At 50.4% G+C, this 14,152-nt stretch overlaps 1 protein-coding gene across 4 annotated transcripts; it reads right to left on the bottom strand.

The window, feature by feature from the left end:
• Nucleotides 1-8,021: 8,021 nt before the first annotated feature.
• On the bottom strand, nucleotides 8,022-13,259 carry MYC (MYC proto-oncogene, bHLH transcription factor). 4 transcript variants are annotated; one of them, XM_004743551.3, is made up of 3 exons: nucleotides 12,646-13,259; nucleotides 10,213-10,981; nucleotides 8,022-9,100 (listed from the first exon to the last, which is right to left on the bottom strand). In XM_004743551.3, exons 2-3 carry the CDS (start codon nucleotides 10,967-10,969, stop codon nucleotides 8,538-8,540), a joined length of 1,320 nt encoding a protein of 439 aa, XP_004743608.1. In that variant the 5' UTR covers nucleotides 10,970-10,981; nucleotides 12,646-13,259; the 3' UTR covers nucleotides 8,022-8,537. The 4 variants fall into 4 exon arrangements, with proteins under 4 accessions (XP_004743608.1, XP_004743609.1, XP_004743611.3 ...); XM_004743552.3 differs by having other exon boundaries at nucleotides 10,213-10,978; XM_004743554.3 differs by lacking the exon at nucleotides 12,646-13,259 and adding an exon at nucleotides 11,178-11,546.
• Nucleotides 13,260-14,152: the final 893 nt, after the last annotated feature.

Raw genomic sequence — 14,152 nt, 5'->3', positions numbered from 1 at the left:
TCTTTGGAGGCTTCATCCAGAAAGCAAAGCCTAAGATTGCCTCCAGCTCTTGACCTCATCCTGTCCCGTATCCTAGTCCTCAAATAGCATGGCAGGGACACATTCCTTTGGACGTAAACTTGTCAGCAGTCTCTGTCTGGCCACAGGTCTTGGCACATGAGTGCATTGGCTGCATTTATTTAACAACATTAATTGAGTCTCTTCGATGTGCTTAGTCAGCGCTAAGCACTGGTAATAGCAAGACACATAAGCAAGCAGCTCCAATTCCAATGCACTGCTTTGCTATATGACCTTGAGAAAGTTACCTGATGATCCCGAATGTCAGTATGCTGATGAGGAAGTGAGTGCTTTCATCTCCTGGGGATGCTGTGAGATAACACAGAACAGGCCACAAAAGAGTCCCAGTGCTTCACTGCTATTAGCTACTGGGAACAAGATAAGCATGGAAAAAGGAACCGAGGGAGCAGAGGTCACGGAGGGCTTCTCTGAAGAGGTGACGTTCAGAACGAGACCTGCCGGAGATGAGTCTCATTCAGACCGAGGGCAGAACGAGAGCAGAGGTCCTGAGGAGAGCATGTGCTTGGCAGTTCAGAAGAAAGGCAATTGTCCCAGTGTAGCTGGAGCTTATACCTGAGGGAGTGATGTGGCTTGAATCCAGACGGGTAAGCTGGGGGCAGGTCAGGAACAGATATGAAGATACATGTACTTTACAGTCGGAGTAAGAAGAGCTGCTAAATTCTTGCAGGTCAGACAACGAATCCAGTCAGCCATCTTTTGAAGACCATTCCTGGGCTTTTGTGGAGACCAGAATAGAGGCGGTGAGAAGCTCCTAGAGACCCAGACAAAAGATAACGGTGGGTGAAAAGAAGGTGGTAACAGTGGCCAGGAGCCGAGAGGTATTTAGGAGGTAGAATCTGAAGGAGTTGGTGACACATTGAAATGGAGGGGAGGGAAGGGGCGAGAAGGAGAGGAAATTCTCTTTTACTGCATCTGAGCCACACCGTTTCTCATATGGACCTCATTTAATTCTCTCAAAAGCCCCGGCAGGAGGTATGTTTCCCATATACCCCAGGCTACCCCTTTCTTCTCTTTCTCTCGCACCAGTTGGGAAAGTCAGGCTCAGAGTGGCAGAGTCATGTGGCCCAGGTCACAGAGCCAGCTGGTGGCACAGCCAGATCGGAACTCAGGTCTGGGGGACTTCAGAAGTGAGGTGCCTTCAGCTCTGACATTAGTCCCCAGACCTTACTTGTTCTTCCCTGTCACTTGTGGAACTTTGAAAAGAACACAGGCTCCTAGGTCCCACTCTCTGGACACTCTGGTTTTGTAGCTCTCAGGTGGATTTGGGGAATCGTTATTTTATAAAAAAGATCCTTCAGGCAATTTTGAGAATTAGTGGGGGTTTTTAAAACACCTGGGTTCTTCCAGGGAACTCTGAGGAGCTTAGCACCACGATTATTCTGTGAGTCAGTCTGGGGAACACCTGCTCTTTTTGTGTGCCCGTCTTTTCCGTTTCGGGATTGCCGTTCCTCCTGCTGGATGGGGCTATCAGTCAAAGCTCTACCGCAGGAAAGGGGCTGGGAACCAAGGGATCCACCAGCCTCAGGGTGGGCATGTAATCCCAGGAGAGTCATCAGAATCCTTTCTGACGGTGCAGGCAGCCATCTTTGCCCTCGGTGGGGTAGGGAGCTCCTGACTGAGATGAGGATGTGGAAAGAATCTTTAAGCTACCGTTAAAGCCCCTAGATCCAGTCACTCCTGGGCTTTTTTCAGTGGCATAAGCTAGTGTGTGCTTTTTTGTCTTCACTTTGTTTTGGTTTTTTGCTTTTTTTTTTTTTTTTTTCCATTTGCCAATTTAAGCTGAGTTTCTGCTGCTGGTAATGCAGAGACCCTGACCCATAGACTCAGAGAGGCTATCCTTCAGTCTTCCGCCCTCCACAACGAATGAGGTCAACCTCAGCGGGGCGATCGATTTCATATGAGCTGAGCACAAAGCAAAGGACTGAACAGAGTGAGAAAGATTGACGGCCCCAGGAAGTAAACACTTAGAATGTGTGGCAAATGTATGCATTCATTCATTCGTGTGTTAAAACACTCACTCACTCACTCAATGCAATTTTATGTATTAGACATGTGCCTACCCTGTGAGTACAGTGATGAGGAAGAACATCAGAGGCCTGATTCTCCAGGATTTCAGAGTCTAGCAAGAGAGAAACAGAGTGCAACAGGTGATTTTTTTTTTTTTTAAAGATTTAATTTGTTTATTTGACAGAGAGAAATCACAAGTAGATGGAGAGGCAGGCAGAGAGAGAGAGAGGGAAGCAGGCTCCCCGCTGAGCAGAGAGCCCGATGCGGGACTCGATCCCAGGACTCTGAGATCATGACCTGAGCCGAAGGCAGCGGCCTAACCCACTGAGCCACCCAGGCGCCCCGCAACAGGTGATTTCTAACGCAAGTGAACATGGCCTGTGAGAGTGAGAGCAGAGCACCCTGGGAGCCTGGAGGAGGAGACCTGGGCTGGCCTTTGCCATTACTGCTTGGAGGAATCGCTGTCTGCAGGAGTGGCCCTGTCTGGAATGCACCACCCCCCACAACCCATCACCTTAGCTCACTCACATTCCACACTAGGCTGAAGGCCTTTGGAACTGCAGGAGATTGGTAGCGGGCAGATAAAGAGGGAGGCTGCCCTTTAAGTGGCTCTGCCTGGCTTCATCCCTCTTTCTTCCTGTATCTTCCATTCCTCCCTTCTCGGCTCTGCCCCATCAGCATACAAATGGATTATCTCTTCCATCTTCAGCAAGATAAAGTCAAAAGCCACTCCAACCCAGCAAACCAAATAAAAGTTCTGTCTTTACTGGATGTATCCATCGTTGTTTTTTTTTTTTTTTTTTTAAGTATTTTATTTATTTATTTGACAGAGAGAGAGAGAGAGAGTTCACAAGTAGGCAGAGAGGCAGAGAGAGAGAGAGAGGGGGAAGCAGGCTCTTCCCTGAGCAGAGAGCCGGATGCGGGGCTGGATCCCAGGACCCTGAGATCATGACCTGAGCCGAAGGCAGAGGCTTAACTCACTGAGCCACCCAGGTGCCCCCATCCATCTTTCTCTATCCTCACAGCTACACATTTGAAAAGGTTAGTGAGAAATGTTTCTATGTTGCTTTAAAGTGGCTCTTTGCAGGCACCTGGGTGGCTCAGTTGGTTTAGCATCTGCCTTCAGCTCAGGTCTCAATCTCAGGGTCCTGGGGTGGAGCTCCCTGCTCAATGGGGAGTCCGCTTTTCCCTCTGCCCCTCCCCCCTGCTAGTGCTCTCCTGCTTACTCTCTTTCTCTCTCAAATAAATAAAATCTTTAAAAAAAAAAAAGATGACTCTTCTTTCGGCAATTCATGAAGGAATCGTCTGGTCCCTGTTTGATGCCAGGCATTTACATTGGTGCTGGGTGAGGATTTGTTGGTGAACAGGATCCATGTGGTTCCATCTCTCAAAGCAGGACAAGTGATGTCTGTAAAGGGTGGGAAGTGTTTGGACACGTAATCCAAGTCCTCTAAGGAACCCTGTCTCCGTGGTCAGCGAATACTAGAAGGTGAGCGATGAAACATGAGTGAGAGCATGTCAGGCCTGTAGGCTCAGTATTGGTGAATTGGGTGGGTGGTGGGTCACCAGAGGGGACAAAGTGTCTGAAACATCTCACAGGGCATAGGGAAACGAGTGACGACAAGCCCTGTGAGGGAGCAGAAGGCAGTGTGTGGAGGACCTTGTGGGTGTACAACAACTTTGGACTTCAGCTGAACCATCGCAGGAACCCTCTGAGGGCGTTTCAAGCATGGCAGGAGCTTATCCATATTTGTGATTTCAAAAAATCACTAGGATGGCAGTGATGGGGAAGGCAGTGGTTCTCCAACGTTCTCAAGCCCCAGAGGGCTTGACAGAACACACTTGCCTGGGGTCTACTCCTGGGCTAATTCAGGGGACTATGTGTTTCCATTTGCAACAAATTCACAGGTGATGCGGTGCCAAAGGTCTAGGCATCACGCTTTGGGAACTCCTGGAGAAGGTATTGGAGGTGGGTAGGCTGTGGGGGAAAGGAGCAGCCAGCTGTTTGAAGTGATGGATTGAATGAAGGGCATGAAGAAGGGTGGGGGGGTCCTGGTGAGGAGGCGTGGCTAAGAAGATGCTTCCGTGTTGGGGAGTCTAATGGACCATTCTCTGTGCGCTGGTGCCCTTTCTGATTTTGTAGAAGCCCTTCCTCCTGGCTTCATTGACATCATTGTTCCTATCTTCCCTCCATCCCTCTGATGATTCTTCTCTTTGTTCCTTTTCCAGCTTTCCTTGAGCTCCAGCCTTGATTCCATTTTCCCTCCGAGGGAAGGGGTGGGGTTTTCAGCAGAGAGCTTTAAAACTGTTTGTAAAATCTCTTAGTCTGATTATCAGTTTTTTTTGTTCTCCTCTAGTGGGTAGGTGACTCAGGGCTGGAACCTTATCTATGTGTCTCTGCCCACCTGCAGCACAGTGTTGCGGGCACACAGTAGGTGCTTAATTAATATTTATGAACAAATGAATAATTCCTGCTGTCACCATTTTGCCAGTTCTGTGAATGAAGTCAAGTTACTTAATCTCTCAAAATGTCCATCTCTTGATGTATAAAATGGGGATTAGAAATAGAATTAATTCATCTCCTAAGAGCTGCGTTGGGGATGAAATAAGATAATGTGTGTGAAGTGTTTGGCATGCAGTAAACATTAACCACCATTGTTGTTGTATTTATTGTTGGTACTTCTGTGCCTTTGGGAGAGCTATTGAACTTGTCTAAATTTCAGTTTTGTCACATTCAACAATCACTCTCCAGCTGGGCTGTTGTGAGGATCTGTGAGCTGGACGGTTTAGCAGATAGTAGGTGTGTAAGAAAGATTAATTCTCTCTCCCCAACTCCCTTTCTCCACCCCCAGAGACCCCTGACTGGCTTGTTTTATCTCTCGATCAGCTGATGGGGTGACAGTGGGAAGAAAGTTTGGGTGTTTGTGGCTGAGCTCCCAGGCATTGTTTAAAAACAAAGAACATTCCTTTTAATGTTCTGCATCCCAGTAACACGGGCTCCCCTCAACTGTGTCTTCTTAGCAAGACTAATATTGAAAGAAATGAACTTTAAAACAAAATGCAAAATCAACTCAAGAGTCATTTGTAGTCACCACCAACCAATTAAAGAAAGCAAATATTCTTGGGGGTTTCTTCTAAATTTGGAATTAGTCTAAACTCTCTCCTGAAGGATCTAGACTAAAGAAAGTTTATTGCTCCAGTCTTAGCGGTGGGTATAGAGTCTTTCCTTTTATTTTTTTTTAATGTGTCTCTGTTCTCATCCTATTAGCTTGTTTTTACCCTCCTTCTCCTTTGAAATAGGTCTGTAATGGTCTATAACCTTAAAAGAGGAGCCTTCTGCGAAGCTACCAGTGCATTTATAGATCGTGTTGTGGGATACCCTTCAACATTTTCTAGCCTAAGGATTATTTATTGTTGGGAAGAAATACAGCAGGGGCCCCTAGCGTGTATGCTACAAAAAATTATTACTGACTGAGCCAATCATAAACTGTTACAAACAAACCACAGAAAACCCCCTCACACTTGTTGTCCTCTTTCCCAAGCTTTGTGCCAGAATTTGTCTTAAACACCAGCAGAGAACTCTTCTTAGGCTGCAACTTGGAAAACTTTGTTCATTTAAAAAGTTGATTGTTTTTATATTGTGGATCTCCTTTGTAGCTTCCAAATGGCAGCATTGAAAGAACACTTCCTTCCTCTTTATACATTCCATCCCCAAACAAAATCATCCCCAGAGTCCCCTAGTAGCTATTAATTCCTGGACATCATCCTGGGTAAGAGGCACAGTCAGTAGTAGCTCATTCCTTCCTGTATATTCTTGACCAAATTGCAAGCTCCTCTCCATCTCCGATTCTTGATTATGGTTATCTACAAAATAGATCGAACAATGGCACAGACCGTGGGGAATCCCCGGGCTGGCTCTGAGAGCCCGTTTATGTTGGGATCAAGATCAGCCTGACTTTCTGGAAAGAAGTTGGCATCTGCTCTGTTTTCTGACCTTACTCTTGCTTCATAAACCTGAGAGGGGCGACTAATAGTTGGAATGGCTCCCGTCCATCCCCACAGCCAAGCTCTGCATCCCTAAGTTGCTTCCTGATTATTTGGAACAGGGAGTTGTTTTCCCAGTGAGGAACACTCTCCTTTTCTGTTGGCTTGCCTGAACTTAGTGATCAAATTAACACCTTCCTTGTTCTCAAGTGAGTCACTCCAGAGCGGCACTCCAGCCACAAAGGGGCAAAGAAGGAATCTTTTAAGATCGCCCCCGCTTTTTAACACTTTGAACTGTTCAACTTCTGTAGATTGTATCTCCCTTTGAATTTAGGGTATAGGGTGTGACTCCATGAAACTATTAGGGTGGGACTTGGGATCCAAAATAAAGAATCCAGAAACAGACATTAAGGGCTTAAGTAAATTGTTCTAGAGTTCAGAACCAAAGACAGTAATTATTTATTGATGTATGAGGTGGTGGTGCTGCTGGTGGTGGGTTAAAGTTCTAAAAAGAGTACAGGATTGAGGATCTACTCTGAGGCTGGAACAATGAGATAATTAGAACAGCGATAGTAACCTCCATTTGCCTATGTAATAATGTTCTCGTTTCTGGTTCAGACCCCGGGTTTGCGAAGGCTTATAATTAATAATGCCTACATTCAAAAATGCCTTTTCATGTTCTAATGATGACCATGTGTCATGAGTGTCCGTGTGTCAAAGCTGGAAGGAAGGGGAGTTTGTAGTTTCCAAAATAATGACTCATGGACAAAGAGTAAGTATGTTTTATTTTATGATCTGAGCAGTAGCATTCCAAACTGGCTGCTTCCCAGGAGAAACGGGTGAATTGCATTTAACAAATGGCTAAGGTAGGAGTGAATGACTTGTGGGTTTCTCAGAGAAAGAAAAACATGAAACAATGAACAACAAAATAGCAAAATGAAACAAACAAAAGGGGAACTGATGCCCTACAGGGCCTCAATGTTGAGATTTATGGCACGTGACCCACTAGATTGGTCTAACCCCTGTTCTTATGAGTGGCCCGTTTATTCCCACTGGCTTTTTGGCAGGGTGTTTGAGCACAGGCTGAGTGGACTGCCTGGGTTTGAATCCTGGCTCTACTGTTCATTATCAGTGGGCTCTGGGCACCTAGCGGAGTCTTCTGTGCCTCAGTTTCCCCTTCTATTATAGGGAAATCAACATTGGGCTGATTTCCTTCATAGGTTTGCAGTGAAATTATTGCAAGGAAAATGCTTCTAAGAATGCCTGACATAAGAGTAGGTTAGTATGGCTATTACTCGAGTTGGTCCGTCAGACCCCAAAGCAAAAGCATTCCTGGCCTTAGCACTTTAGACCCAGGATGAACTAAGGCATAATAGTGAAGTGGTAAGTATTTTTCAATGGGACAGGGACTTTGGAGGCAGCCTCTGACTGTGGGGCCACGGAGAAGTTGCAAAAGCCCTCTGAGTCTATTTCATTGTTTGTAAAACAGGGTTACTAACTTGCCTCCTGGAGCACTTTAGAGATAACCTGAGTAAAGGGCCTAGCACCAGGGAAGAGTAGTTAAGCAGCAGTGGGGTAGCACGCGTTAACCCAGCTGGAGTTTCTTCATCTTCCTCCCACCCCCAGCCCTTACCCCTTTGTATACTTAACTTATCTTTAGCCACTGGCATCCTTTGCCTTCTCACCAGTCTACCCGCCTGTTCATTCTTTCATGTAGCAACTCTCTCTGGCCCTATCACCAATCTCCAGGAAGCATCTTATAACCCTGAGAAAATAAAGACCTTAAAGCCCCAGACCCATTTTAACAAAGAAAAGCCCTCTCCTTTCTTAAATAACTTCCCATCTTTGTAAATTCATTCCCTTGAGGGTGAAATGGTGGGACTCGGAATTGATGGAAAGAGAATGGAAAGAAAAAAAAAAGGCAAGAAAAAAAACAAAACACTCACAACTTCTAAGATTTGGCTCAATTATATATTTGCCAGGTATTTTATTTTTTCTAAAAACAATAGAAAAAATCAACTTTAAAAAGGATGATGTACTTAAATAAAAAAAATTATGGTTTATAATACATGGTTTGAATTCTTGTATAACTGCTATAAACGTTTTATTAAAGTTATTTACATTTAATGGCCATATTTACATGGGGAAGTGGGGTAAACTTTACCATTTTTTAAAAACAATTCTTAAATACAAATCTGTTAAAAGGAAAAAAAAAAAAAAAGATGGCAAGCATAAAAAAAAGTTCTTTTATGTCCAAAGTTCCATTTGAGGCAGTTTACATTATGGCTAAACCTTTCAATCCTAAGACTTAGCCAAGGTTGTGAGGTTGCACTTGAACATGCATTTGAAAAAAGTTCAGATAGGAGAGGTTGCTACAGTTCTGTCAGAAGGAACCTTTTTCCTTACTTTCTCTTAGTAACAAATGAGAATTCATGAGCAATCCCAGTTCCTCCCTCCCATAGGTGGACTTAGGCACCAGAGTTCCTTAGCTGTTCAAGTTTGTGTTTTAACTGTTCTCGCCGCTTCCGCAACAAGTCCTTTTCTGAAATGAGCTTCTGCTCCTCTGTCTGGACGGACAGGATATATGCGGTGGCTTTTTTAAGGATGACTACCTTGGGGGCCTTTTCATTGTTTTCCAACTCTGGGATCTGGTCTCGCAGGGCAAAGAAGCTCCGTTTCAGCTCGTTTCTCCTCTGGCGTTCTAAGACGTTGTGTGTCCGCCTCTTGTCATTCTCCTCGGTGTCTGAAGACCGGGGGCTGGCACATTTGCGGTTGTTGCTGATCTGTTTGAGGACTCTGCCACTGTCCAACTTAGCCCTCTTGGCAGCTGGATAGTCCTTCCTGGTGGAGGGGGGCGCTGCGTAATTGTGCTGATGGGTGGACACATGGCATCTTTTAAGAACCAGCGGGCTGTGAGGGGGTTTGCTGTGGCTTCCTGCCGAGGGTGACCCCGATTCTGACCTTTTGGCAGGGGGCTGCCTTTTTTCCACAGAAACAACATCAATTTCTTCTTCATCCTCTTGTTCTTCCTCTTTAAGAAAGGAAATAGAAACCACCCGGTTAGCCACGTTTCCTTAAAGCTATCAATGACTAGATTAAATGAATGCTGTGTAAACAGAAGGCATTATTATGTGAGAAAGAGTCCTGGCACCAAGTCATCCCCAGAGAACCAACTAGTCTATCAATCCTGCTCTTGCCATGAAGGCCCGAGTCAGAACCGGAGAATGACAGCCAGGTTTACGGCACAGACAAGAAAATTACAATTTACCAGGATAAAACGTTGATGCCAATTCTTACCTAAGACTTAATGAGGCTTTGGACACACCCAAAGAAAAGCACATTTCCCAAGCACCTCCTATTTTTAAGGGATTTTACTAAGAACTCTTCAGGTGTTGCAAATAATAGCTCCAAATCTCTTAGTAGGACTTTAGCAACTCCCTATTTTACTGGAAGTGCAAAAAGAAAAAAAAAAATTCTTGGGCCTTTGCCAAAAAGTTCTAGGGGTGGAGGAAGGAAAAAGGTCCAATTTTGGCAAGGATTTGCTTTTAAATGTTCAAAACAGGCTAAACAGATCCCAACTCCTCAGCCCATCAGTCTTTAAGGCACTTTCACTGGTTCACAGCACCCCATGGAGAGGCTACTCTGCCTCTGTCCACTGCCCTGGTTTATTTTTTGGTGGATCTGTAGTCCCCGAAATCCCAACAGTTTCTTAGAACATAAGAGGGAGGTAATTCATTCATTCTCAGGGATCAATCCTCACTTATCCCCTTCACACACACCCTCACACCCCCCTTACCCCAGGGCAATTAAAATGCTTAAGAAAAGTAAGAGGGAGTGGATTGAGTTGCAAGATAAGCTAGAAGATTTAAAAACCCAAATGAAATTCCTAAGGGGAGGGAGGGAGGGAGAGGAGGGGCTGGCCAAGGGGGCAGTCTTAGAAGGGATGGGAGGGACCCCTAAAGCCCAGTGTTCCGGGATGATGAGCTCCCAGATCCTTCTAGATCTAACATTTCCCTTCCCAAATCTGAGTAAAGAAAAAAGGCTGGGTCAGCTAAAGTGGTCAGTTGAATGAGCCGCCCGAGAAAAATCTTTAATAAGAGCCCCAGTCGCCCCTTTTGACAGGCCAGGAGGGGTTCAGCTTACCGGAGTCGCTGCTTGTGGTGGGTGGTGTTTCCTCGTGGAGCGCCAGGGGCTCGGGACTGGCCCGCGGGGACGACTCGGCCGAGGAGAGCAGAGAGTCTGAGGACGGAGAGAAGGCGGTGGAGTCCGGGGAGGCGCAGGGCTTGGGCGAGCTGCTGTCGTTGAGCGGGTAGGGGAAGACCACGGAGGGGTCGATGCACTCGGAGGCGGCGGCGCTCAGGTCCTGCAGGTACAGGCTGGAGGTGGAGCAGCCTCCGGGCCCGCGGGCGGGGCTCGGGCTGCTGCTGTCCTTGCGCGCAGCCTGGTAGGAGGCCAGCTTCTCAGAGACCAGCTTGGCGGCGGCCGAGAAGCCGCTCCACATGCAGTCCTGGATGATGATGTTTTTGATGAAGGTCTCGTCGTCCGGGTCGCAGATGAAGCTCTGGTTCACCATGTCCCCTCCCAGCAGCTCGGTCACCATCTCCAACTGGTCAGCGGTGGAAAAGCTGCCGCCGCCGCCGTCGTCGTCCCCCCTGGGGGAGAAGGACGCGACTGCAACGTAGGAGGGCGAGCAGAGCCCCGAGCGGCGGCTCGGGGACAGCGGCGGGGTGGGCAGCAGCTCGAATTTCTTCCAGATATCCTCGCTGGGGGCCGGCGGCTGCAGCTCGCTCTGCTGCTGCTGCTGGTAGAAGTTCTCCTCCTCGTCGCAGTAGAAATAAGGCTGTACCGAATCGTAGTCGAGGTCATAGTTCCTGTTGGCGAAGCTGACGTTGAGGGGCATCGCGGCAGCCTGCTGAGGGGGGCACACAAAAGGGGGGGGCGGTCTTGAGTTAAGAGGGTCTGGGTGGGTGCAGCCCGGCGCAGCGCGCTCCCCGATGCCGAACCCCTCGCTCCCCTTCGAGCGCTAGCCAGAGAAGGCTGGTGGCGGGAAGAAGGGCACCCTTTTACCCCCCTCCCCCAGGTGGCCCCCCGCTATCTGGGACACACACTTGGCGAACCAGCTGCGGAGCGCCCGCGGAGATGGCGTCTCGCCCTGGAGCCCGGAGCGCGAAGGCCGGGAGTCCGCCCCGCCGCCGCCGAGCAATCGAAATCGGCTTTAGCTTCCTTAAGCGGCCGGGGTAGGCGGCAGCGGGGAACACAATCCGCCAAACCCGAAGGCGCAAAGTTTGCGCCACCTGAAGGAGAAGGCGAGAGGCGCCGCGGCGGGAGCGGCAGCGCGCGGCCCCCTCCCTCGCCGGGCCCCTCAGCGCCGCGCCCGTTCCCACTCGCGCCCTCGCCGCGCTCCTTCCCCCGCGGGCGCCGCCGCCCTTCCCAGCCCCCCGCCCCGCCCGCCGCCCCTCCATCCCCACCCCCAGTGCGCCCCCCTTCCTTCCTCCTCCGGCTTTTCTCCGTGGCTCTCGCCGGCTGGCGGGGCGAGCCTATACGCCGGCCGTAACAGCCCCCCCCCCGATCAATAAAAGGGGGGTGTTAGATAATAACAAGGGCACCTCCCTTCAACACCCAATACGGCGACGCAACTGCGCCAGAGCCCCTGCTGCGATTCCGCGCCCGGAGCCGGCCGTCTTCCCCTCACCCGCAGAGGGTAGCAGCTGTTCTGGAAAAGCCCCGAGTCCCGCTCCTAGTCGTCCCTCCGCATCTCAGGGGCACGGGGGACTCCAGGGGCGGCGGCGGCCGCGGGGGAGCCAAGGATGAGTGCGGAGATTTGCCCTCGCTTCCCCCAAGTCCTTGATTCAGGAGAATCGGACACATCCCTGCCCAGCCTCCCTCTCCCTGGTCCTCGCGCCTACCCAACACCCAGTCCCAACCAGTACCTTGGAAGCCCAAGATCCCTATTTTTATTATTCGTTTAAAAAGCCAAATGCCAACTTCTTAAAAGGAGCAGGGGGTGAATGGGAAACGTCGCGGGGATCGGCGGGCGGGACGCGCCGCAGTGTCTGTCTCCGGCTGTCAGAAATGCGGTAAGACAAAATTTAAATGCCCTTTCCGAGACGCGGAAAAGTCAGCGGCTGCGGAGCTCTCCGGCTCCCACACGCAATTTGTAATTCTTACTCCCAGGAGCTCAGGATGCACAGGGCTCTGTCCACCGCGCAGTACAGCAACCCCCACCCCCCCCAGGAAAAGCAATTAGTGCAATAAAGCAGGAATGTCCAGCTGGTCGGGGGCAGCGTCCATACACATAAGCAAAATAAGCAAAAATCTCTAAAGACGAGTTTTAGGAACGCACCCGTTGTCTCTCTGCCTTCTCCCCTCCCATCTTGACAAGCCACTCTCCCCCAGCCAGCTCTGGTTCGTCCTCACCCCACCCCGAGCTACCACAACTACTCTGAAAAAAGTGTCAATAGCACACGAATGGCTGAGACGACACCCCAATTCGGGCATTCGACTTCGACTCGTCGCGGCATTGCATTAAGGCGGTAGGGAAAATAATTGAAAAGACAAATAGATCCAGGTGCTTACCGGGTTTTCCACTATACGAAGGAAATCCAGCGTCCAAAGAGCAGCGAGGAGCGCCTTTCAGAGGAGCCGGTCGCGGGCAGCGGCGGGGAGAACTGTCTTCCCAAATAGGCAGAAGAGCCCCTCCGCGTCCGGAGAGTCGCGCTCTCGCTCGGGTCTTGTAAGTTCCAGGGGAAGTGTCCGCCCGCAGCAATGGGCAAAGTTTCGTGGGTGCGGCGGGGGGGCTGTGCCCGGCTGGCACGGGTCGGCGGGCCGGGTGGGATGGGGGCGGCTGGGCCGGAGGCGAAGCCCCTTTTCGCTCCGGATCTCTCTTCCCCGGGCGCCCGGAGCGCCACTCGGCTCGCTCGGCTCGCTCTGCACTTCCACCCTAGCGGGCGCGCCCGCTCGCTCCCTCTGTCTCTCGCTGGGATTACTACAGCGAGTCGGATAAAGCCTGAAAACCGGGTTTTATACTGCAACCACGATCCCGCCTCCCTCTGTTCTCTTTTTCCCGCCAAGCTCTGAATAGCCCTGCCCTTCCCAAGGCCGGCTGGAAGCCAGGCGGCGACCGGGGCGCAGCGACGGCGGCGGCAGCTGCGGCCGCGGGGAGAAGCGCAGCTCGGGGGTCCTCGGCCGCGCAGACCCTCGCATATAAAGGGCCGGTGGGCGGGGATTCGCTAGAGAGGATCTTTTTTCTCTCTCCCCCGCCCTCCTCTTTGGGAACCGAGGAGGGCCGATTCTGCGGAGGGAGGGCCGGGGGTGGGGGAGCGGGGAGGAGACTCAGCCCTGGCGGCCTGGCACTCCAGTGCGCGGAGCTATCGGATGTAAACAGTCAGAGCGCAGAGCGCAGCTTGAATTAACTGCGCACCTACCATTTTCTTTCGCTCCCGCTCAGACCCTCTCCCTTTCTGCGTCGCTCCTGGAGCAGCGCTCGGTTTGACAAACCGCATACTTGTCCTGCGTGCTTAAATCATCGCAGGCGGAACATCTGAGCCTTCAACACAGCACACGCCGTGTACCCGCCGCCCCGCCACGCACGTCCCGGGCGGACGGGCGCCTCCCGAAGGCTGGGGACAGAGCAGCGTTTGGAAAATCAGTCTTATGAAGACGGGAAGGAAGCAGGGGTATTTATGGGCGCGCGCTCTGAGTGTGTAGGGTGTTAGTGTCGATGGGGATAAATGATAAGAGATATAAGGAGGAAAATGATGCCTGGAATATTAAAATAACTCAGCAACCCACTGCCACGTATACCTGGAGAGCGCACTATGAATAAACACCCACTGCATTTGCCTGCGGTGTTGTGCCTTATATTACTGCAGCGATCTATCGCGATTGGGTACCTTCCACCGCGAATGAATCCCTCAATTTGCTGCCTAAGCAAGCAGACGCCCTCGGCCCCGCCCCTACCACGCAGACCTACAGTGGGGTCGGCGGTTGCCGGCTGTTCCCCGAGGACGCGCTAATCCCTGAGACCTTTCCTACGTACTCCCCGACTGGAGTTAAGGAGGAGCGCGACTGCGGGTGCGCGCAG

The sequence above is a fragment of the Mustela putorius genome, unplaced genomic scaffold (genome assembly GCF_011764305.1).
Source record: "Mustela putorius furo isolate JIRA1106 unplaced genomic scaffold, ASM1176430v1.1 tig00000228_pilon_pilon_pilon, whole genome shotgun sequence".
Classification (NCBI taxonomy): domain Eukaryota; kingdom Metazoa; phylum Chordata; class Mammalia; order Carnivora; family Mustelidae; genus Mustela; species Mustela putorius.
Note: the sequence above shows the minus strand (reverse complement) of the source record. Positions and strands in the feature narration are given on the sequence as shown.